Raw genomic sequence first — 25,466 nt, forward strand, 5'->3', positions numbered from 1 at the left:
TGCCAAAATAACTTTGATTTTAATGTTGGAAAGGTCTACATCGGACATTATTAGAGACTCTTCAGTTCTTTAAAGATTTAATTGCATTTTCCTCTTTGTCCCTTCTATTACAGATTTATAATGTTTATCATTTACTCTGAATTTGCATGTTTTATAATAATAATTATTCAATAATAAAATTTAATGTACAGAAAGAATCAAAACATTTTTCTTTGCAGACAAGTATTATGAACAGACATTGTTGGCAATATTTTACATTTATTTCTTTCAAATGGAAACAAAAGCACCTGATAAATGAACATGTTTGCTGTAAGTATTACCTTTTTAATACAAAGGCAACACAGTCTCTGAAAATGGTATGTTAGTGACAGTTTACAGTTTGTCCGTCTGTTTGAGCAGGAGACAGCATTATTATTATAGATTTCCTCCTCACTTTTTTAGTATTGCAGTTTAGTTCATTTAAAATCCCTTGTTCAGCAGCCAGTCCTTCAGCTCTTTATCAAACTGCCCTTTAACTCGGATGCTCCCGGTAATTTCATTGACTTGTGTTGGAGGATCTTTGCCTGTAAGCCCCAGCAGGAATTCCTTAACTTCCTTATTCAGGGCCTGGAAATGATGAATATAGAGTTAACAGAATCATTTGGAGCATTGTACACTTACAGTACTTTTAAGGCCATGTGTAGCACTCACCCATATGTCTCCTTCAATCTTCCTGATCAGAGTGCTGTGCTGATTCCCATGCTTGATGTCCGAGTACACGGGTACGTTGTGCATCCTGGAGCGACGGATCATGTAAGGCAGTGACGGTGGTGTGTCTGTGTAAACATAAAATAAATGACATTCTATCAGGCTGTTCACACTGCGCTTGACCCTGGGTTATCATCGTTTCATAAACTATATTTAACTCTGCTTAAAGGAAATTTTACCACTGCTTAAAACCCAGGGTCAGGTAATGTTACCAAACATATGTAATTATGCAGTGTTATATACCAGTATCAGGTCGATACTTAAAATACTTTATAAAAAAATACTCACTCGTATCATACATGAAATGCTGATTTCACGAATCGATACCTCTCAATAGTAATTCACTACATGGATGGGATTAGTTGTCCTACCTGACTTCAATGTCTTAATGTACTAATTAATGTATTAAATATTAGTAGCTTAGTCTTTATAAACAATCCATTTATAAAATACATTATTAACAAGTCTATTGGCTACTAAAGAATAAACCGAATCCGCAATATCATCCTTGTATAATGATCACACGGAAACAAGCTAGCGTTTATTTTCATCGTCATTTAAATGCCCATGTTTAATCGGTATTCGATAAGGGCTATGGATTTACAGGGTTATCAACAATGTGGGTATAGTTTTGGCTTGGAATAGCTTTCTGTTAAAGATTTAAAAAACCTTTCAAATTAATTGCACTTTCATTGAAATCAAATCTGAGAAGTATCAGAATCAGTACTCGGTATCAAAGAGTAAACAAATGAAAATACTCATACTCGTATCAGTTTGTAAAAAGTTGTATCGATTTATCCCTAGTTAGAATGTGACAGCAAGCAGCCATAGCTTAGGCACATGATTGGCTGTCAGTCGCTCATAATAAAGTTATTTAGGCAATCATGAAAACACACACACATCTTCATAAAATCAAGTGCATTCAGTAATTATAGATTTAGTATTTATAGATTTATATTTATTGTATTATTATTTATATTTATATATATATAATGCAGTTTTGCAAACCCCTTTGATTGACCTAAAATATCTACTTTACCTAAAAATTTGAACTTAAGAATTCAATACATTTACATGTCCAGGGTTGTCTGACATTCACATGATATTTAGGTAAAGAAATAAAACATTTAATTTTGTACCTAATTTGTGTTTTATTTGATTACAGATAATCTAATTGACTATATTATATTTATTTACTTTAATTGTACATTGTCATGATGAAGTCTTTTTAGGGACTTACAAAAACCAATTTGGAATAAAAAAATTGTTGACAAAACAACATGTTACATTTCTTTATAAATGTATATTTGAATCTTTATTTCAATTCTATCTGTCTATCCGTCAATTATCCATCCATCTATCTATCTATCTATTTATACTTTTTCCAACTGTTTTAAACTAAAACTATTACCAACAGTCTTTTAAGCCAGCCTCAAAGTTTGTCGCAACAAACTTTAATCATCTAGTTTACTTTAATGTTTTATATGTACTTTAATTTTACATTTCCATGATAATATTGTCCTTTTAGGGACTAACAAACACCAATTTGGGGAAAAAAAATGTTGTTGACAAAACAATGTGTTACATTTGTTTTTAATTTTATACTTTAATCTGTAATCAAGAAAACATTGATCACTTCTTTATTTGTAGTAAGTACTGGGCTATAAAAAGTCCTCTGAATGTAAGCAGTGAATGTAAGAAGCACAAATCTAAAGCCTTTATGTAAACATGCTATATTCATCCAAACAATAATGTAAACAATGACATATAAGCCTGGGTTAAGATTGTATAGACAAAAACAACTATTTAAAAATTTCCAGGATTAAATGTTAACCCTGGGTAGAGTACGAGCAGTGTGAAGGGGAAATGTAAAAGAAGAAAACCAAGGCCTCTCTTTATCCAGGCTTTAGCATAACATATGTTGAACAATTAAATGTCCTCATTAAATGCTCTCAAGGTTTAAAGACTATATTAATTATTCCTATTACAACTGTAGCGTGTTTACCTGACGGTGGGGTCCATCCTGAAGGCGCAGGTCCATCGTGTTTAGGAGGAGCTGGGATGCGTGAAGGGGGAATTAATCTCTCCACAAACCTGAACTCTTCTGTGGACTCAATGATGTCCCTCGATCCACCAGCAGGCCTGATTTCGGTCTGAAAGGACACAACCCGTCTTAATATAACACTACTTTGGATTTTAACATCAAGCTTGCATGACTGTCTGTTGTGACAAAAACAGTCCTGTGACATCTCAAGAACAAGTCATACACTGCAAATCTACGAGTGGCATCTAATGCACCATAAATTATTAAGCAACATGGAAATATTATGAAGCAAAATCGAATGTAATACTAACTCGTAAGCAATATCCAGTGCTCAGTGGACGTGTGGCTGGATTAAAAGCTCTGAAAGCGACTCTTGCAGCCCGGCAGAATGTCAAAGACATGCTTCTGACAGAGGCGGACATTTTTCTTTGCTACGGGAGAGAGAGAGGAAGTAAATATTACGTCACGGGTTTGGATTAAAAAAATATATTGAAAGCAGAAAAACATTGATCCATAAATTAGAAGAACTCAGCAAAAACTTATTTTTATTACATATTATTATGTTTTTCTTTCTTCTATGTTCCACAAAAATAAAACGCAATTCTCCGGAGGACTTTTAACTGGCATTATTAAAGTGAGCATGCGCAGAACACTTTCTAGAAAAGCGAAATACTTCAGTTCAGGCTGTTGATGTCGTGTTTTGTGCTCGTACGAATCCAAATCGATATCTGTGAGTACTCCTTTAACATTCAAGTATTGTTATAGAGGTATTGTGTTGTGGTAAGGATTATGTTAAGCTAATTAAACGTTTGAATCCTCTCCGTTGTGAAGACTGACCATCATGCAGTTGTTTGTTCGCGGCCAGAGTTTGCACTCTGTTCAGCTGAATGGGTCAGAGACTGTTGCCCATATCAAGGTAACTGTTAACGTTACTTTTTTTTTGCACGTTTTCACAAATGGTTTATTAAAAAATGACTACATTTATATAATAATATGGCCTTAATGACTTCAAATGTATCAGTTCTCGCTTTTACCTTTTATACAGATTGAATGTTAAGTTTTATTTAGTAACACTTATCTACTTTGTTTAAAATAACAAACATTGCTAATTAGGTAATGAAAATATATTCCTTTTATCTAATGTTTCTCAACCCATTGGCAACTAGTGTTTCTTGTTATAACCATATATTTCAGTTTGAAAAATCAAGAACTGAAATGTGCAGTGGCGAGAAAATATTTGGAGGTCATGTTGAATTATTTTGTTCTGTTCAGTTTATCCTGTTAGCTCTCTCTACATTATCCTAAAATATCTTGAATTGTAATAAATTCATGTTAAAGGCATTAATAAATTCATAAAACCAACTCTGCTTGTTTTTCAGGCTCAGATTGAAGCTTTGGAAGGTCTCGCCTGTGACGATCAGATCATTTCTCTCAGTGGGGTTCCCCTTGAGGATGACGCTCTGATCTGTCAGTCTGGGATCGAGGAGTTCAACACTCTTGAGGTCTCATCAAGGCTTTTAGGAGGTAAAAATCAACCCCCTGTGGCTTGAGATTCTCTGTTATGCTATTGTTGTAGAGACTGACCTTAATTTGCGCTGGAAAAGTCAGAAACTTTGATTTATGAATATTTAGGTCTGATATACTGCATACTTTTCATTTGGATGTTTTCATAAACACAATCTTTTCCCACCCAAAGGCAAAGTTCACGGTTCCCTGGCTAGAGCAGGAAAAGTCAGAGGACAAACTCCTAAGGTAAGACTACATGTAATTGCTGTCTCCCAGTTTGCTTTATAAGTGTGTGTAACTTTTATTTTTTTTGGTGACAAAAAATTACTTATTTTTGAGTGTAGCATCTAGTTTTGTAAAATATTTTTGACAGACTTTATGCAAATGCACGCACAAAGATATTTTTTGTACTCTTTAGAACAAAATGTGTGCAAACTGAGATGCAGCAACAATCAACAATATTTATAGTGTAGTTTTTATGTTAGCATGTACTTTTCATTGACTTCATGCTCTGTTGTTGATCCTTTCAGGTGGACAAGCAGGAGAAGCGCAAGAAAAGGACCGGCCGGGCAAAGAGAAGAATTCAGTACAACAGGCGCTTTGTTAATGTTGTCCCGACGTTTGGCAAAAAGAAAGGACCAAATGCCAACTCATAATCTTTTCAATATTTGCTATATTACTGCGCATTCCTGATGGGAAGACAGTGCAATGTAAAATGAGCATTTGCACTTTGATGTAGAATTTATATTTTGTGAGATGAAGTTTAATGTAGTGTGAAATAAAATGAAACTGTAAATCACTGGGAATCCTTAATGGTGTTTGTGGCAAGAATGAGGTTTTGTAAATTGCAAATAAAAAACATTTAATCAAAGACACTTGTCATTTGAATACGATTTAAATTCACAGCATCATGCCAATGTGGCTTTGCTGATTTAATAAAAGAGTCCATGACAATGTAGAAGATCAAGTCCAGAGTCATTTGCCTGTATCCTTCATTCCCACTCTTTCATCGATCACTAAGAGGCCTGAGGTGATCAAACCTGTGGAGGAAACAGAATAAAAAGTCAGCTCTTATTTCAGAGATGTAAAACCTCTACAGCATGATGTTGCCATATGACAACATGATATTTATGTTCAATTCCCTGCCACTGTTTCTTTAAGACCAAGAGAAGACCTTAGGCTACGTTCACATTGCAAGGCTTGATGCTCAAATCAGATTTTTTTTTCTCAGATCTGATTGTTTTGCATGGCTGTTCACACTGTTGTTATAAATGTGGCCAGAATCAGATTTCCAGTGTGAACAGATTATGCTCCTAAACTGACCGGCATACGCAAAATTAGTTACGGACAGTCCAAAATGTCTAATTATGCGCACAATGTGTAGCTATACTGTAGTATGTGATCAAATAATGACTAATGTGATTATTGACATTTTAACAAACAACAGTGGTGTATTTCATGTAAAGGGTTGTTCTGCTACTACTAATTTGTATTTCACCATTTGAAACCTACAATAAGTCTCTTGTGATTGAAAATGCTGATCATTTGTGATTTATGACAACCATGGCTTGAGTCTATCTGACCACGGGTGTGATGAATAGGCATGGGAAGAGAACCGCGGTTTGGAAAAGACAAGGTTTTAAATCTGCCAAAATATTCTGCTATACTGTTCCTAAGATTTAAAAAATGTGATTTTTTGTTTGTTTGTTTTGTTTTTTAGGACAACTGTATTTCCAGCAGAAATGATTTCCAAAAATGTCTTTTTAAATTGCAAAGTAATCTGTGTTTGTGAAACTAATGAAGACAGAAGAAGTTAATGATTCATCTGAATTGTTTAGCCTAACATGGTTTACTGCTCCAAAATATTATAAATGTTTCACAAAATAAAATATTTTGTGTTCACAGGGGAAAAAGTTTTTTTTTTTATCCAGAAATTTTAAAATAATATATTTTAGAGAAGTAATTACAATACCGTGAAAACGTGATATTTTATCCAAGGTTATAATACTGTCAGAATCTTTTACAGGCCCTCGCCTAGTGGTGAACTCAAGGGTAAATGAGCAATGGCAAATTGAACTGTGAAAGCAGAGTTTGTTCATTTTCATATTCACATCATTTTTATATCCTTGACGTTCATATTTGGTTCTGTAAATGTATTAATTATTTAAGTGAAATTAACTATTTTGTGTAGGTGTTTTATTCATTTTATATATGCAATTTTCATGGAAAAACTTTTTACGTTAAATCTGAACAATATTTTTCAAAAGGTTAATGGTTAATGATTGGTTAACCAGTTTAGCATTCAAAATGAACAACTTTTTGTGCTAAAGTATTAGCCCTGTGTTCTATTCTTGTATCCTGCTGAGTAGATGATGTTTGCAGCACAGAATGATGACGCATGTCGATCTAAGATTAAGTAAAATTCACATGAAAACCTACATAACTGTTCACACTGCAAAACATCAGATCTGCTTCTGATTTAATACCACATATGAAAGTGGTATTAAAGTTTTCACATTGTCAAGACAAAAACAGATCTGAGTCACAAGTGGGCAAAAAAAAAAAAAAAAAAAAGATTTGGGCCACATTTGCCTACAGTGTGAACACCGCCTTAGTTTAGCCAATGATGTGCTTAGGTTAAGTCACACGACTTGCAGGGTTTTCCGTGGTGTGGTTTCTGACAGACTGTTGTTTATTGTTAGTAGTTGCTGAACGCAAATGAAAACGTTAATCAAAACAAAGGATCAACTTATGTTAGATCCATACGAAAATCTGAGACATCACCTCCAGTTATGATTTGATGACTGGATATGATATGATCCAGTATATTTGCTGTTGTATATTTGCTGAGTTATGATGACATATTCACAACTCAAAGTTTTCATCAAATTAGTTTTTTGTAACTCAATTAAATGTATGTGTTGCCAAATGGCAATAGTGGAACGTGTAATAATAATGCATAAGGTTAGTGAGCTAGCAAGATCAGCTTTGACCTTGGGCCTGTTTCAGAAAGTTGGTTAAGTGAAAACTTATAGTAATGAGAGAAACTCATTGCTTCAAACACCACTAGGTGTTCACTGCGTGTCTGCATCGTCTTCTGAGGTGAAAGTCTTTATTAAAGAAAGAAAAGATTCACGCAGCTTCTCCTACCGCAGCAAATTCCATTTTGACCTTTTATATTTGGCGCTAGTTAATCAGGAGGTGTTGATTTTGTTCTTTTTGGCTCATTAGATGGAAACGCTGCTCTATTCGCACATATTTTATGCAATATTCCAGTTTTGTGCATACATTTTATTAGCATTTTTGGATGAAAACATATATTTCCTTAACTTCAGTCACACAAAGAACAAAGTTAGGAGAATGGCTTGTAAAATAAATAATTATCTTAATTTTACTGTCCTTCTAGGACATGTGCTGTAACTAGATTAAAGGGATTCTTACTTATTCTAAAAACTATTTTTTATTAATGCTCACATTCTAAATGTCATATCAACCTCTACCACTTTATCAATAATAAAGGCAGACACGCAAGTGCACTGTGTTAAATCTATTAAAAACTCAATTTTGGAAATGTTACCTCAAGCTGATCATTGTGTGTAAAAGTGGGAACCTAAATTAACGTTTCCACTGAACATTAAGCTAAGGTTATCTGCATTCTTGTTTTGACAAATTTGTTGTAGAAACTATCTAGTAGCCTATTTTATTTGATTTAATGCAATTACATCTGAAATAACTTCCAAATTACGGCAAATTCTCCACTTTTTCCAAGTGAAAAGTCTATAAAAGTCACTCATTACATACTTATTTTTTTTATTATACTTTAATATTTAAATACTTTAAATGTAAACTTACGCATTAACTTGAGCAGCTACGTTTTCCCACGCTGTCTCTGCTTCGTTGATGCAGTGGTGTTGTCTTTTTAAATATATTATGCTCATGTTTGCTATAACTTTCAGAGTTCAGCTGGAGAGAAAAATGCTGATCTCTTTTTTTAGATGTTGCCATGGTGACTTGTAATATCAGCTCTCCTATAATAATGCTTATTTATAGACGCGGTGAAAGCGCTTAACTCTGAATTAGTCCACTCAGCCTTGGTTGACCTAACTATCAGCTGGTCTGAAACTTGAGTTTAATCTCTCGGTAGGTGAACTCAGAGTTCAAGTTTAAACTCTGAGTTGGTTGAACCTCTTTTTCTGAAACAGGCCCCTTTTAAGTTGTAACAATAACATGAATGCTAGTTATATAATGTTGATTAGTCATGTGGTAATGGCATTTGCATTGTGGATCAAATCTAGTTTTAATGGCAATACTTTTGGTTAGAAATAAATACAGAGAACAGTGTGTTAGTGAGGACCACCATGTTTTATGGAAAGTGAAAGGAAAAGGACAGAACTGACTCTTTCTGCAGATGAAAGTGAAGATAAGATGGGTTTTAGTGACCATGAGAATGATGCAGATTGGACATCTGATAAGAGCAGTTATGGAGACCGTTCAAGTAAGTTAACTAAGAGGCAAATAAGACAGGTGTAGTACAGTATAATATAATATATAAACATTGTTAGCTAGTAGCTGGGCCATTCTTCAACTACGGGCACTTTCAGCCTTGTGAAGTTGAGTAAAAAAACTTGTTCAAAATTAACGTAACATAGCCTCATAAGTTTAAACAATTTGTCTAGTTTTAAGATCTGTAAAAGGACAAACTTGGATAAGAAGAAAAACATTTTTTTACATCATGAACTGAACAAATGTCAATTCCACCACATCTCAATATACGGCTAATTTCAAAATGAAAATTATGGCAGGCAAACATTGTCTAAGATCATTTTTGTATCTAGTTTAACCAATCTTTCCACAATATATATAATAATTATAAATTTTTTAAACAAATTGTACGCCTGTCACACTCTAAAATTTTATATTCATTTGATTTAGAGGATATTACAAATTAACTGAATTTGTATATTAAATAGAGCATGAACTTATACATTGTGAATGCACTTTTAATATGTGATGAGAACTTTTTAAATATATTTTAAAGTGTATGTGGTGACGGAAATGACAGTGGTGGAAATGACATTTCAACAATTTATTGTGGAAAAAAATGAAAAATAGATTCACAGCTTAGCTTTGAAGATTAGCTTTGAATTGATACTGGTCTTTCATGTATACAAAACACTCTTATTTACCTTAATTTTATTTGGTTTTTAAAACCATCTTTAAAGGTACAGCATGTTTGGAAATGACGTAGAATAAATGTATTTCCTTATCCAGCAATACTTACCTTGATTTTTCTTCAAGTTTTGTTGATGAAAACTTAAATTCCCTCCATCTTGAACATGTTGTCAGATGGCACTATTCATTTTCATAGAAACCAGCTAAATAATCTTTCACATAACCTTTTTAAAGCGACATTACAGTGTTGTGGTGGAAATGACACTGATACTGTGCGACAGCTATATTGTGTATAAAAAAGACTACTGATAAGAGTCTCACATTAATAACTATAAAACATTTAGATTATTTCACTAGTGCTATAACTTTCCAGATAAATGATATTTTAAAATGTTATTTTCGTTATTGAAGTTTAAAACTCTGGGTGTGGGGAGAAAACAGTGATTTTGACACCTAAAGGATGTTGAATATGAAAAAAAATTAAATAGAAAGCTGGTAAAAAGATTTTAAAGTAGGTTTTATTATTAGTTTGACAAAGAAAGAGAAATTTGAACAAAATTATTCATATTTTTGGATATATGATCAAAGGACATAAAAGTGCCCCAAGTTGAAGAACTTACCCAGCTACATTATTCTGATGCATCTGGATATATTAGACTTGATATTCATTTGTTATAATATTTACTGGAGGAAATATTTATACCACCTGTATACATGATAATACAGTATTGCGTTTGTTTTTAATAATATTTAGCAATATTAAAATAATGCAATTATTGAAAGCTGTTGAAATAACAGTTGTTGGGAAGTATATAAGGTGTCATTTACTAATTCTGTGTTAAAGCTTATAAAACTGCAACACCAATTAAATCATTTTAAACAACAAAATCATTAACTATTGACTTCCAAAGCAGGGAAACAAATATTACAGATCCCAATTATTACAGGTTTTCAGCTTTCATGAAAATGTCTTCAACAGAAGAAACAAGTGAAGGAGTCAGTATAATAAGTAAAGGGAGAGCAAATAATAAAGAAAGTTCATTTTTGGGTGAACTACGCCTTTACCCGAGTGTGTATAATTGACCTCACCTGTGGCAGACGCCATTTGAACCGCTGTGAATAAATTGAAGGGTCTGCCCAGATTTCTTCTGCGCGCCGCCCCGAACACAAACAGTCCTGAAGCGATGAGTCCCCCGCAGGCCACGAATCGACACCTCCAGCAGTTAAAAAAGGCCTCTAGAGTGTGCTCTAACAATGGCGGCGGATTCGACATTTTCAGGTTATATGTGTACAGTATCAAGCTCCCGTGTAGAGCTTTCTTCTGTTTCAAAACAAAAACTAGCGTTTATGTCAATGACGACCTTCTTCTTCTTCTTTGCTTTTTGTCGGTTGGCAAAGCAGCTTATTTAGGCCACCTGCTGGAGTGGAGTGTATATTCCTAAAGTAGAGGTTGCTTAGTGATTTCTATAAACCTAATGCTTTATTTTATTAAACTGTTAGAATTACAATATGTTATCCGTAACCCACAGAAGAAACTAAATAGTAGTTACTAGTTAAATTAAAAACAACACCTTACAAATCAATCTACGCTCCTACTCTCACCTATGGTCATGACCGAAAGGACAAGATCTCGGATACAAGCGGCCGAAATGAGTTTCCTTCGAAGGGTGGCAGGGTGCACACTTATGGATAGGGGGAGGAGCTTGGAGTAGAGCTGCTGCTCCTCCACATCGAGAGAAGTTAGCTGAAGTTGCTCGGGCATCTGTTTCAGATGCCTCCTGGACTTCTACCTAGGGAGGTTTTCCAGGCATGGAGGGACTATATCTCTAGGCTGGCCTGGGAACGCCTCGGGATCCCCCCGGAGGAGCTGGAGGAAGTGTCTGGGGAGAGGGAAGTCAGGGGTTCTCTCCTAAGACTGCTGCCCCTGCGATCCGACCCAGGAAAAGCGGCAGAAAATGAATGAATGAATGAATGAACATACAAAAAAAAAGCCCTCAGCCTCTCCCTTTTTTGCGACCCCTGGGGTGATTATGTTTGCATGTTCTACCCGTGTTGGCAGGGGTTTCCTCTGTGTGTGAATGCAAGAGTGCATAGGTGTTTCCCAGTGTTGGGTTGCAACTGGAAGGGCATCCACTGTGTGAAAACGTGCTGGATAAGTTGGCGGTTCATTACGGTGTGGCGACCCCTGACAAATAAAGAGACTAAGCTGAATGAGTGAATGAATAATTGACACACTGACTTTGTGGACAAATGTTGATCCTTTTAGGTGGATGCAAAATAGAACAGCGGCAGGGCACAGAGGAGAGAATTCACTGTAACTGGTGCTGTGTCACTAAAATAATAGTAGAAAACCCAGATAGCAGGCAGTAATCGGCCCGAGCTCGGCTGCCCTCCGGCGCCTCCGGCTCCGACTCGGCATCGGCGAGTGTTATCCGGGCCGAGTGCGGCCCGCAGCTCGCTCGCGCACATGCGGTTGTGATGCGGCTGTAAAGCACTGGCCCGATTCCGGTCAACCATATCCGGCCCGAGTCTGTCTGTAGAGTCCTGGCCGCTTCTGGCAAGGATTCGGCTGATGGCAACCGATTAAGTTCTTATTTTATCTAGTAATCTGTTAGCTCCACGTTTAATGATAATTTGAGAAAATATTCATGGTACGATAGCAAAAAAAAAAAAAAAGAATATTTAGTGTGGATGGTCGCAATGTTTAGACGCAAACAAAACAATATTATTTATAAATAGATTATACATGTCATCTAGAGAAAAACTATGTAAAATTCGCTTATTTTTGAGATAGCACGCTCCTGTGCTGACTGTTTTTTTTTTAAAGCAGAAGTTGGTTTCATAATAAACACATGCGTAACTCCTGATCCAAACTCCAATCCAGACGGTGGCGGTAATGCTCCAAAAAGCTGGTTGTCAACCACCATGGCACGAAGATCACAAGAAGAAAAGTTTGGTTTTTCAAAGACTCACGTGGATTCCGGTCAGAAAGGTAAGCTTTTTACTGCTTGTGTTCTGTATAATTAGCGAATTTAGAGCTTAAAACATTTCCACGGTGTTTGGTTACAACAGCGTTTAGTAATTTAAAACAGTTTGATACGAAATGTAACTTGCTTTAAGAAACACGACTGGAGCTAATGTATGCTAACGCTAACAGTTACAAACACGTCTGAAAGTTCCTGTTCCTTTTACACAATGTTAGATTGTAACGTGTGTAGTAACTGAAAACTATTTTAATTATTTTAAAGAAACATGAAACGAATTTGTGTGTATGCTAACTTTGCGTTAAAGAAAGTTTCTGTAGACGAATCCATTAACTAACTTGGCAAAACGTGTTTTTTTCCTGATTTAACATTATAATGTACCGTGGATGTTGAAAAAAATCATTGTACAGGCGTATACTTATCCAACAGTATTAATTCTGTGATTATGTGTAAATAAAAACTAATAGTTTTGGATTAATAAAATATTATTGTTTATCTTGTTTATGCAGTTAGTCACGAAAAGTGATTGAAACTCGACTGTTTACTATTCTCATTAAATTATCCAAGAGAAATATATTACTATGCACTTTAATTCATATGTGTTAGCCTATGTGAATCAATTATATCTTTTGTTCAAGCTGTAATGGTCAGTTAATGTAAAACTGAACGTCTTAAAGCAGATTTTGATGTTTTTTTTTTTTTATGTTATTGACAGTGATAAATTCTGATTTAAATGAATGGGTAACAATATTTGTTGGTTAAGTCTCATTGTTCTTGTTTAACAAAGGTTAGTGAGATCATTTTGCAGCACATCACGACCAAAGAAGTCAATGGCACACTCTTTTGAACGTGAATAGGCATGTTATAGTTGTGTGCTAAAAGTCCATTATAAGCTGTAAACTGCTGATATATTTTCAACATAGATTGAGCTTTTCAGACATTACATTACTAATTGCTTCACAAACAGCTGAAATGGTTTATTGTTATTGGCTATCATCATCAAACATTTTTCACAATGGTAGGTTAATCTTCATGGGTACAGAATAATGCATGTGCTTGACCATCTTACAAATCTATGTCTCAGATTCATAAGGCTGTCACTCTGCATGAATCTCCGAATAAATCTTGTGCAACCTTCTGTGTACTGATTATTTACACTATAGGTATTATATGCATTAATTAACTTTGATAGTATTTCGGGATTTGAACTTTTCTTTACGGGAGGTTAACAACAATGTGATGTTTTATTATAGATGCATATGAGGAAGCTCGACTCAAACATCCACACGCAACTGTGATTTCTGACTGGTAGACAGATGAGGATGATGATCGCCCGTCATACATCTAAAGACAGAACAGGTTTGTTTGCAATTATTTTAAACACATACTGTCAACATTATGTCATTGATCTATTACAACCTGTGAGTTTTGACCTGGCACTGTACTAAATTGATGTTTTGTTTTGTAAATGTATCTGATTAAGGGACAGTATAGACACATCTATACCATGATGAAGAAAAATTACTTGGAACAAAGAGGCTGGATAAAAGGCAGGTATGAAGATTTCAGAAATCAAGGCAGCACCACAAGTACCATCACCATCAATGACTATGGCAGAAATCTTAAGACCACCATCAAGATGCACAGATACTGTACATTCCAGTACACCAGGCGTGTCCAAACTACGGCCCGCGAGGCTGTGGAAAAATGCATTACAAGGTAGCTACAACTTGCCCCTGACAGGGATGGAGGAAGAAAGAAGAGAAAGCTAATGTGTCAAATGTCTACATCACTATTTTGTTTTATTTTTTTAAACAACATTTTAAGTGTATTAGGATGTTCCCTGATACTTGAACAATTTGTTTCTTTCATTTGCATTTATATATATATATGTATATGTATATATATGTGTGTGTGTGTGTGTGTGTATATATATATATGTATGGTATGTATGTATGTGTGTGCGCCAAATTCTGAAGAAAGAAACATCTTGATACATTTTTAATAAACGTAATACAAATAAAATTATAAATATAAAATTGCACAAGACGTGTGTATATATGAAATGTATATGTTTGTGCAATTGATTTTGTTCAAGTTTATTTAAAAAAAAAAGTTTGACTTTATACTTCTGCAATTTTATATATATATATATATATATATATATATATATATATATATATATATATTTGTTTGTTTGTTTATTATTATTTTAATGTTTTATTAAAAATGTTTCAAGATGTTTCTTCAGAATTCTGCAGTACTTTTTACAAGTTTGACTTGGATATTTTACGGATTGTCATTGGTATTTTTAAGATGTTTTTTTGCTATATCTTAAATTGGTTTCTATATTTAGGTTTATATAAAATTTAGCTGTTTTGTACAAATTTTTTATTCAAGTCTATTGGGGAAAACAGGGCTGTTTTAAAAAACATCTGTGTTTGTGTGTAATTTTTAGATTTTTTTGTTTAAATCTTTCTGTGTGTCTTTATTGTGTTGTTTTATTGTTATTTTTATATTGATATTCTTGTGCACTACAAAATTATTTATAAAATTTTAGTACTATTTTTTTCATGCAATCAATAAACGTTTAACATTTATTTATTTTGTCATTTGTCTGATTATTTTCGTTACAGAATATGTATGCAGTTTGCACTTTATTCAAAGGTTAAACGCAGTGCTTACACTTTGTGTTTGCTGTTATATAAATTCAAATGGTTGTAATACCATATATCAAGTACCAATGTAATACCAAAAGGTTTTATAAGGTGTATAAATACGGAGTCGCGCCAGCTCCGGGCCGCAGCGCACATTACCCTCGCGCCGATTCCGGCGCGGATGCGCAGCGTCGGCTCGCTTACGGCCGCCGCATCTGGCCCGCTTGATTCGGGCCGGAATCGGGCAGTGAGTCCACAGGCATCCGGCCCGAGTCCGGCAGCCGAAGTTGGGCCGAGGGGTTAGTCTCCGGCAGGCGACAATCTAGCCGGAACTGGCCCGAGTGTATTTTGCTATCTGGGAAGCCACCTGATTTATAAAAACAAACCCATTTGTGCACTTTATGAGCTATACTCATGTTGTGTGAGGTTCATTCTGAGGTAAAATAAAATCAAAATGTAAATCAGTAGGATGACAGTGACAATCAAGACTTTGTAGTTTGCAAATTAAAACATTTAGTGAAAGTTTGATGACATTTTGACAGTCGTTTACATTTCATTTAACTTTGCAGCATCAATATGGCTTTGCTGATTCAGTATAAAAATCCATGTCAATAAAGAAACAGTCCAAAGCTATTTGCTTGTAATTTTTCCCACCGGATTAGCGATCAGCACAATCCCCCAGGCGCTCAGACCTGTGGAGGAAAACACATCAAGATCAGTTCATTTCAGAGTTGAGAGAGAGATTTATGTGTATTTTTATTTAATTATATTAATAACAATTATTATTACTATCATACAATATTTTTAAATGTATATGTATGTTCTTTTAATGTGAACTGTATACATGCTTTAGCAATACATTTGCGACATTAGACATCCATTAAAGCAATTACTGAATCGAGATAGAGAGAAATAGAGAAAATGTTTTATTATTTTCTGCTCCATATACACCACAACAGGAAAATTATTTTTCCCACAATTTGAAACATTGAATAGTTCATTCTTTAACCTAAAAATCTACTAAACACTTGTAATTTGGCGGTTCACTTCGCTGTGGCGACCCCTGATTAATAAAGGGAGCAAGCCGAAAGGAAAATGAATGAATGAAAGCATGAATGACCATGAAACTTGCATGAATGATCTCTCACCTGTGGCGAACATCATCTGTAACACCGCGCTCACTGTTGGGGGTTTACCGAGATTTCTCCTGTGCACTTGCGCGAACACATAAATCCCCGCAGCGATGAGTCCTCCGCCGGAGAGCAGGCGGCAGCTCCAGCAGTCTCCGGCCGCAGATCTGCTGCTCTTCTGCGGACTCACCTTCTCCTCCAGCGGCGCGGGATTGGACATGTTCAGGTGACAGTCTGTAGTTTCCGAGCGGATGAAAGTGTCGAAGCTCTCAGTATTGTTCTCTTCTGTTCATAAAACTGTTTATGTTCATTATTCACAATTTTAATAGAGAACTGCCCACTAGCTTCATCTTTAAGAGCAACATATCGGCATGTCCCAATGACCTTAAACACCGGAAGCGTTTAGTGCTCCGATTTGTTATTGTATTCGGGCAAGTTATTGCTGCGCCAATGCTACGCAGATAAGGTTATGTTTTGTAATAGCCAAAATACACTGTTTGGGTACAAATATTAAATACAAGTCATGTTTCTTAAAGATAATTGTACATTTCTTCCTCTAAATGTATCTAAACTTTATATTTTTTTACATTTGTAAAGTGGATTAAGCTCTTGATTCAGATTGATGCATTTTTAACCCTCAGATTTACCCATTTTTTGTTTATTTTTATTAATCATAAGTTCAAGTACAAACCATTACACCATATTCAACAATCAAGTACATATAAAAGTGATGATATAAAAGTACAAGACTTGGAACATTAAAAAAAATACATAAATAAATAAAATAAAAAAGGAGACGTGAGGGTCTTAATCAAATCATAGAGTCCAAGGCATGTGAAAGCTTTCAGGCATTTCTGTTCCTCATGAAGTGAAGAGACCTAATGGACATCTTCAGATAATTCCTATATCCATTAAAGCGGGGCTTCACCTTTACAATTTTGCATGAATGAAGTGTTTATCTAGAATAATTAGATTATTTACCAAAAAGTTTAGGTCTTGTCTTCAAAAATATACCAACTTTGATTGAGACCAGGTAAAAAGTGTTTGAAATGCAGCAAGTGCTGAAATTCCATTCAATAATATTTCTTACAAAAGCTGCATGAATTGATTTCCCAGTTAAAATTTTAAAGTAAAAAATAAGATAGGGTAAATGTCATTTAAGATTTTAAATGCTACTTCTTTAGCCCTAAACCTGATATCGTCTCATATATACAAATAGTTGTATCTCAGTCAAATATTGTCATATCTTACCAAAATTGCACAGTTTATTGATTCAGCTTTGAAGTGATGTAAAAATCTCAATTTCAGATATTGGTACATTCTGTGAGGTTGACTTTGAAACGACTGCACATTTATTTCACTTTTTGACTGTCTGCATAGCAGAACCTTCTGGTTTGATTCATTTGAGGGGTTAAAAGTTTCTCTCAAGGTGTTTTCCCAATTTTCTTTATTAGGGGAAGATGTTAATATTCAATTTCTATTGAACAATTTTCAAATTTATTTTCATAAATGCAAGTGCCTTAAAACAAATCCACTGTTTTGGGTTTGGTACAATCAGAATTAGGAAAAAGACTATTTAGAATTAAATTAAGAAAAGACCCAGTTGTGTAATTTTTTTGTTGTTGTTGGCTGTGTTTGTTTGTGTCTATTCTCTGTTTTAAAAAAAGATTAATTTATTTTTATTAGAACCTTATTGATTTGATTATATTTGTGCTGTTTTCTGTAAATGTAGAAATGGGTTTTGACTGGAAGGGTATCTGCTGCGTAAAAATGTGCTGGATAAGTTTGCGGTTGATTCCGCTGTGGCCAACCCAGATTAATACAGGGACTAAGCCGACAAAATAAATGAATGAATGAATGTTTATATAGGTTCTTCCAGTGTGGGATATTAAAAGTGTCAAACATTAGTGAATACACACAAAACCACTCGTTTAAGTTTTATTTGCAGTACAATCCTCATCAACATTTTTATAAGCATAAATAAACAACATCAACAGTAAAACAACAGTGCTTTCATTCACAGAGAACTGTGGGTTATGGACAACCCACAAACCAGCTATAGCATGTCTCAAGGTGTGAACAAGGCCCAAAAAGACAAATATTCCTCAAGAAAACTAAAGCAAAATTAATCTTTCAGGACGTCCTTTGGCATGAGTGTCCATGAAGTAATGCACATGACATGAGTTTCCATACAATTTATTTCAATAAATCACCGTTTCCATATTTTTCTCTCCCCATCATGATTGTGATATCTGGTTCCATCATTTCTGGCTCCCAAATCCACGTGCAATGTTATCATTGGTCTCTGCAGCATCCTTTAAAACCTGAAGCATGATGGCATTTCTTTTCCTGGTCTCTTCCATTCGGACTGGATTGGCCTCAGGTAGACTCTGAGGAAACAGATGGAGAAATTGATCACTCTAATCAGTTGCAAAGTAAAGCTTGTAGATTTTAACATTCCTGATATAGAGATCATTTAAAATGTGCTAGTAGTGAGACGTGTTTATTAAAGTGGCTTTTTTGATGGATTTACAACAGCTAATGTAAATCTATAAATTAATATGGAGGTGTATAAAGTGATCAGAGTTAGTAACGTTACATATCGAAGTTCGAATATACGATCCTAATTCAGGTAAAGTTGATTTTACATTTCCACATTTGAACTTTGTCTTTAACAATATCATTTCAAAAAAGTATTCTTTGTGAATTATAAATAGTGAAATCAAATTATCAGCCAATGATTATCAAAAGTATAACAGTGCTCACAGTCTATGGCAAGCCATTTTGACACTTCCTGCAGCAACCTAGCTTTCCCATGAGGTCTCCCATCCAGGTACTGATCGGGCGCAGCCCTGCTTAGCTTCAGTAAGCAATCATGGGAGAGTTGCAGAGCTAGCTGCCGGCTGATGATGTTTATTTGTTTGTTTGTTTGGTTATTTTTTTTTACAAAAAATGTTAAAGCATCACAACTTTTTCATTGAATAAATATATAAAGAGTTTAGTTCCATGATGCTAAATTAATTTAATTTGAGTAAAAATATGTAAATAAAGAAAGCGGCAAGATGAAAAACTATTTTCTGTTTAAGAGTTTCACAGGTAAAAATGCTGAACTCCACACAATTCCTTAATGTTGTCACAACACAAATCAATTAAGTTAACTTAATAATTTTTACAAATTTAAGTTAATTGATAGCTCTTATTTATTAGATACAAGTATTTATTTTAATAGTGACTAGTAGTAACTATTACATTGTTACTAGTAATATAATTAAAAAAATGTCTATTGATTTCTATGGGGATCGGTCATTGAGATATCAACCATTCAGTTTTGACAAGTATGTTTTCCAGCTGGGACTAGTACATATTTTTATGTACTAGTGGTTAATCATTAGGTACTAGTACTTAATAAGTAGACACTAGTACCTATTTAATAAGGTAAAGTCTAGATCGGATTTGTGGCCGCCGGGAGTGCGTTATGTACATTAATATAGCCACATTTTTATGACATTGTATAACAATAGTTAATATTTTTACAGTACTCTTACAATTGGGTTAAGGGTTGGCGACGGGCATTAAAAAAATACTATTTATTGGGTAATTTAATAGATATCATAGATAATACACAGTACAACTATTGTTTTTACATTAATTTCATGGTTGGGTTTAGGGTTGGATTGAGGGTAAACATTAATAAAATACAATAAATGGAAAATTTGATAAATAATATAAATAAATCTTGTTAACTTCCAGCTGCAACCATATCCGATCTAGCAACAACCATTTAATATATACTAGTATGTATTAGATACTAGTACTTATTCATGAGATACTAGTATCTGATTTATAATAGCTACAAGTCACTATTAAAATAAGTACTAGAATCTAAGAAGTGCTATTATCCATAAGTACTACTATCTAATGAATGAGTACTAGAGTCTAATATATAAGTACTAGTATCAATTTAATGGGTACAAGTATCTGATGATTAAGTACGAGTAAGAGTACTAGTATCTAATAAACAGAACTAGTTTCTAAGGCCCACATGGAATCTGTGCGCACAATTCTGCAGATTTTAAGTCCATCATTAATTCTGTTTATTTACTTGTGTAAATGTGTGTAAATCTATATTTATTCAGTTTTTAATTAAGTAATAGTACTTGTTACATATTAGTTGACTAATATGAAAATGTTCATCTGATTTATGTACAATGCAGTTATTTTCTGTCTTTTAGTAGATCTATTATATGAGAGACTTGCTTTGTTTTTCAAATAAAGTCAAACTAATTGGATTTGCATTTTAAACATTAAATAAAAGTTGAAAAAATATTATTTTTTAATACACATATTAAGGTTTTAGTTATGATACTCCCAAAATAAAAATTCTCAGCAGAAATAGCAAAAAACATCCGCAGATTCCGTCTGGCCCAACAATGGGTAAGCACTAGTATAGTTTTGAAAAGCATTAGTATCTAATGAATAAGTACTTAATGGAAAAGATACTAGTCTCTAAAAAATAAGCACTAGTAACATGAAAATAGATAGTACGGGTTATAGAATTAATGTGAAAACGGCTTGCCATGCAGTCAGTTCAGTGCTAATGTTGTTTTGAAGTCACGTTCAGACCGAACATGCAAAATAGCTCGGTGAACAATAAAGGGACCGTGTCACTGTTAAAAATGAATGAATGAGTAGATATAAAACCAACTTTTTATACCTCTATATTCGCTCCTTGAACACGAGCACATGCGCAGCATCTGTTATGAAACTGACTGTTTACAATCAATGACGCGAGGATTCACCTTTACAGTCTGTTATTTACATACAATTAGTCGCAAAAACAACACACGATTATGTAAGACAATCATAACAAGCTAATGTCTGACATTCATAAATGCAGTTTTTTAGTACCTTTAATATCTCCTTTTTCCTCTCCTCTCCAGGGGAAAATATGATCCATATGGCGTATGTGAGTCCGCCCAGCGCGACGGAGCCCGTGAGGATCCTCATGCCGCTCATGATCTGCACGAAATATGAGCAAAACTAACTTTCCCTGATCTATGAAGGATCGCGGGGAAAAGCTAGGTCAGTTTTTCAGCACACTGTCACACTGACACCAGTCTGTGCTTGACACAGTGCGGTGCATTATGGGAATGCTTCTTCTTATACAACTTTTTTAACCGGTTGATGGTCTGGCAGACTGGTCACAAACCATTGTGGGACAAAAACACTGAAAAGGAAGCTTACGTTATTAACCCTTGAGCACTGTTTAGATTCACCACCCTTTTGTTATGTTCGGGATTTGGGATGAAAACATCCACTGAAAAAAAACTGCTGTAAAATGCATCAGATATTTTTTTTTTTTTCAAATTATTTTGCAAAAATCTGTTAATCAACCTCCTGTCCGGATAAATAGGCATACCAGTAAATTGTTCTTAAGTTAAGTGCCAAGTTTACAAATGTCACTGATTTGGTGGAAACACACACACACTCACACACTCACACACACACACACACACACACACACACGCACACACACACACACACACACACACACACACACACACACACACACACACACACACACACACACACACACACTTTAATTAGCTATTATACACCATATAAAATCCAGAAACTAAGTTTTTTTTTGCACATGTCTATATCTACAAGGTAAATGGAGCCAAACTGCCAACTGATAATCAACAGTAAAAATGACAAATTTGACCTCTTTCTAACAGGAAAAACCACCAACAATCCAAAATGCATGATTATATGCTGTCATGGTTTTGTAATAAAAAAAGTGGTTAAAATGGAAGTCAATGGAGCACAAACAGCCAGCTAAAGTAAATTAGGGAGAGACAAAAAATAAAAAACAATGCATCAAATGCAATGTTGTTTCACATCTCCAACACTTTGATAAAAGGTTAAAAAAAATCCAATTCACAATTACTTTCTGTGTTTTGCCCAAATTAGTGACATCATCTATGAATTTGGCAATTAAAGAGTTAAAATCCTGTAATTTTATAAACAATTTAGTAGTTTTGATCAGGACTGAGGTTAATTGACAGATGTATTCATAACACATTAAAAAAATATTAATCTGTTACATTTCTACCGCAGTTTATTTTAGAGGATGTTTTCATCCTGAACATAACAAAAGGGTAGTGAATTGTAGAGTGTATTTTTGAGTTTTTTGTTATTACTATTCAAAGCACTTTCTCAAAATATGTGTCAAAATAAGATTTGTCACCAAAAATCATTCTGCTAGCTGAAACTCTGAAAAAAATTATGGCCAAATTAAGACACAAAATCACTCCGGAGTGGATGAAAACATTCCCAACAGTACATAAGGGTTAATCTTTTGATTACATTAAGATTCCATAAAAATGCAAATAACCAAAAACCCTTTAATCCCGCTTAAAGTATTATAACATTAAATGAACAGCCTTAAGCAAATACTACTAAAAAACTATAACAACTGTTCTTGTACTGGAAACTTTCAAGATTATGTAATTCCATGAGGCCTAGACCCATTTTTAGTAATGTGGAATTTTACTAAAGCAAAGTAGAAACATATTATAAGATTTTTCTTGCATCAAAAAGTTGCAAAATATGTATCTATGCATACACACACCTCTAAGTTATATTTAAATATAATTATTTGTTTACAAGATTTATAAAAGTTGTAACAAACAGGTGATTTATTAAGGATGTCTATTATATATATGTTTATTATATTATTATTGGCGATGCAGTGGCACAGTAGGTAGTGCTGTTGCCTCACAGCAAGAAGGTTGCTGGTTCGAGACCCAGCTGGTTCAGTTGGCATTTCTGTGTGGAGTTTGCATGTTCTCCTTGTGTTGGCGTGGATTTCATCTAGGTTCTCCGGTTTCCCCCACAGTCTAAAGCCATGCGGTATAAGTGAATTGAATAAGCTAAATTGGCCAAAGTGTTTGTGTGAAAGTGAGTGTGTATGGGTGTTTCCCAGTGTTGGGTTGTGGCTGGAAGGGTATCAGCTGCGTAAAACATATGCTGGATAAGTTGGCTGTTCATTTCACTGTGGCAACCCCGGATTAATAAAGGGACTAAGCTGAAAAGAAAATGAATGAATGAATAAAAAAATATATATTATTATCATGTAATCCAGTTTCCATCAACAGTCTGTAAGCATTCACAACAGGGGTACACTGGACATTTGTGACAATAATATAACAAACAATTAAAGGGCACCTATTTTAGTCCTTTTTTCAGATTGAATATAAGTATTTTTGTGTCTCCAGAATGTGTCTGTAAAGTTTCAGCTCAAAACACTCATCAGATTATTTATTATAGCTTTTAGAATATTGAAATTTTCTGCTTTGAACATATGTAGCTGTTTTTGTTGCCTGTGCCTTTAATGCTGGTTTTCCCTGCCCACCTTACCCTATGTGCCTGTTACAGTGTGCCTCAATCTCCACCTCAGCTGTGTCAGATAACAGACGGACATGTGGGAAGCAGATCTCACATAACGTTTGTGAGAAATACTAGAGTAAGAACTTTCCCAATGATTATTTGATGCATTTGCTGTGGAGTTAATTCAAGCCTTTCTGTGATGAGTCACACATAATGTCGTTACCAAGAGGACACACACACATACACATTTAACTGTGCACAGCAAATGTGACAGGATACTCATTAATATCCACTGCTGTAAGGGTATCTGTTATGTTAATGTACAAAATAAACCATCACCGTCTCTGGTGATGAAGTAAAGCTGAAGTAAATTGCTGTAATTCATTACACACATGCACTGTTTTAAAAACGTTTTAAACTTGTAAAACTCATTCTTGATCACATTTGTTGATGATTGATGATCACAGAGAGCTGAACAGATCTTTTATTCCCAGTTGCTTTGCGCACTTCCTGTCTTGTTGATACGATTATACGCGTTACTATGGAGAAATGTTAATATGCATCTGTCAATCAATTCGGTGAGTGGGGAAACCGCACTCCTAAGTCACGTTGCGATCTGGGAGGAATTTGGATCCTATTTTAACCTCAGGAAATAAAAAAAAAGAGACTTATTGGCTTTATATCACCCCAGTATGACGGTGGACACACTATACCTACACACAGTTTTGTCCAAACAACTTACAAAAGATGGTTTTCATCATAGGTGCTCTTTAAATGTAAATGTGAAAATTATGCACTTTGACGTTAGCTGTCATACATGAGATATGTATTAGTAAAATATAAAGTTAATATGCTAGTTTAATTGTATGCTAGATAACAGTTACACTTCTAATATTTTTAATAAACAACAAATTGTAAACTATTAGTGTATTTCAGTTTTGAGCATTGTACTGGCTCAGATATGAATCTCTGACTCTATAACAGTTTAGTTCTTCAACACCAATTATGTATATGTACAATTATGTAGCTACATCTACTGTCTCAAATAAATGCATTCCAGAGCTGCACACTAAACAAATAACTCAATACAATGAATAAAACACAGAGCAGCTGTGAATGTTATTGTCCACCAGATGGCTCTAACACACAGTATCTGCTCTGGATGTAGCTGATGGCCTGTGTGTGAGTGACTCAGTACAGGCTTGTGTGGGTGTGCAGAAAGAACTTAAGTGCTGATAATGTGTGTCCATCAGAGTCAAGGTGCAAAATAGATAGCTGGAACAGAAGGTATACATTAGTGTCCCTTTAAGTGACAATTTCCCAGCCTGAGCACATGCAGAGCTTTGTTCATCCCTTACAAAACATCACCATGGCAACCATAGTTTCTGCACAAACACCCCGGTTGCTACAGCTAGAGTTACAACAATACGGCTATGATGACTTGCTATTATCCATCACTGCCATGACAATGAAAGCAGACAAAATTATTCTAACAGCTTCTTACATCATTTAAAGATGCTGTATTCGTTAGGAGCCTGCATTTAAGTGGAAATCGTGGTAAAAGCTGAAACTGTGCAGGGAATTAACTATACGTTTGGTTATAACTGAGTTAAGGCCTAAAATGGGCTTTGTGACACATGGTCTGTGTGATGACAAATCTCCCAGTTCAATTTAGTTTTATTTCAGAAAAACCAAAACTGCTAATATACCCTCATGTTTGACTGGTTGGAGGTGACAGTGCCATTCAAATTTTAGGCCTTAAAGGGGTGGTCCACTATGATATCATATTTTAAACTTTAGTTGATGTGTAATGTAGCTGTGTGAACATAAACAA

At 34.6% G+C, this 25,466-nt stretch overlaps 5 protein-coding genes and 1 long non-coding RNA gene across 6 annotated transcripts; 2 read left to right on the plus strand and 4 right to left on the minus strand.

Annotated features, from left to right (window-relative positions):
* Positions 1 to 246: 246 nt before the first annotated feature.
* Positions 247 to 3,239, minus strand: mrpl49 (mitochondrial ribosomal protein L49). Its single transcript, NM_001386320.2, is given in 4 exon segments — positions 247 to 606; positions 691 to 815; positions 2,753 to 2,900; positions 3,103 to 3,239. Coding segments are annotated over 4 exon segments (531 nt in total). The 5' UTR covers positions 3,214 to 3,239; the 3' UTR covers positions 247 to 459.
* Positions 3,240 to 3,433: 194 nt separating this feature from the next.
* faub (FAU ubiquitin like and ribosomal protein S30 fusion b) lies at positions 3,434 to 5,168 on the plus strand. The gene is given in 5 exon segments (NM_001017866.2): positions 3,434 to 3,521; positions 3,623 to 3,707; positions 4,171 to 4,315; positions 4,488 to 4,543; positions 4,828 to 5,168. Coding segments are annotated over 4 exon segments (402 nt in total). The 5' UTR covers positions 3,434 to 3,521; positions 3,623 to 3,632; the 3' UTR covers positions 4,954 to 5,168.
* On the minus strand, positions 5,139 to 10,869 carry zgc:193742. Its single transcript, NM_001386722.2, is given in 2 exon segments — positions 5,139 to 5,337; positions 10,559 to 10,869. Coding segments are annotated over 2 exon segments (249 nt in total). The 5' UTR covers positions 10,743 to 10,869; the 3' UTR covers positions 5,139 to 5,272.
* Positions 10,870 to 12,432: 1,563 nt separating this feature from the next.
* Positions 12,433 to 15,053, plus strand: LOC147842099 (uncharacterized). Its single transcript, XR_015501272.1, has 3 exons — positions 12,433 to 12,461; positions 13,707 to 13,812; positions 13,937 to 15,053. It is a non-coding gene; the product is annotated as an uncharacterized LOC147842099 (long non-coding RNA).
* Positions 15,054 to 15,596: 543 nt separating this feature from the next.
* On the minus strand, positions 15,597 to 16,664 carry si:dkey-88p24.11. Its single transcript, NM_001386333.2, is given in 2 exon segments — positions 15,597 to 15,802; positions 16,259 to 16,664. Coding segments are annotated over 2 exon segments (264 nt in total). The 5' UTR covers positions 16,461 to 16,664; the 3' UTR covers positions 15,597 to 15,740.
* A 1,499-nt stretch (positions 16,665 to 18,163) lies between these two features.
* On the minus strand, positions 18,164 to 21,498 carry uqcc3 (ubiquinol-cytochrome c reductase complex assembly factor 3). Its single transcript, NM_001202436.2, is given in 2 exon segments — positions 18,164 to 18,630; positions 21,149 to 21,498. Coding segments are annotated over 2 exon segments (237 nt in total). The 5' UTR covers positions 21,257 to 21,498; the 3' UTR covers positions 18,164 to 18,501.
* Between the last annotated feature and the right edge of the window lie 3,968 nt (positions 21,499 to 25,466).

This window comes from Danio rerio, chromosome 10, assembly GCF_052040795.2.
Source record: "Danio rerio strain M-AB ecotype USA chromosome 10, GRCz13ab, whole genome shotgun sequence".
NCBI lineage: Eukaryota > Metazoa > Chordata > Actinopteri > Cypriniformes > Danionidae > Danio > Danio rerio.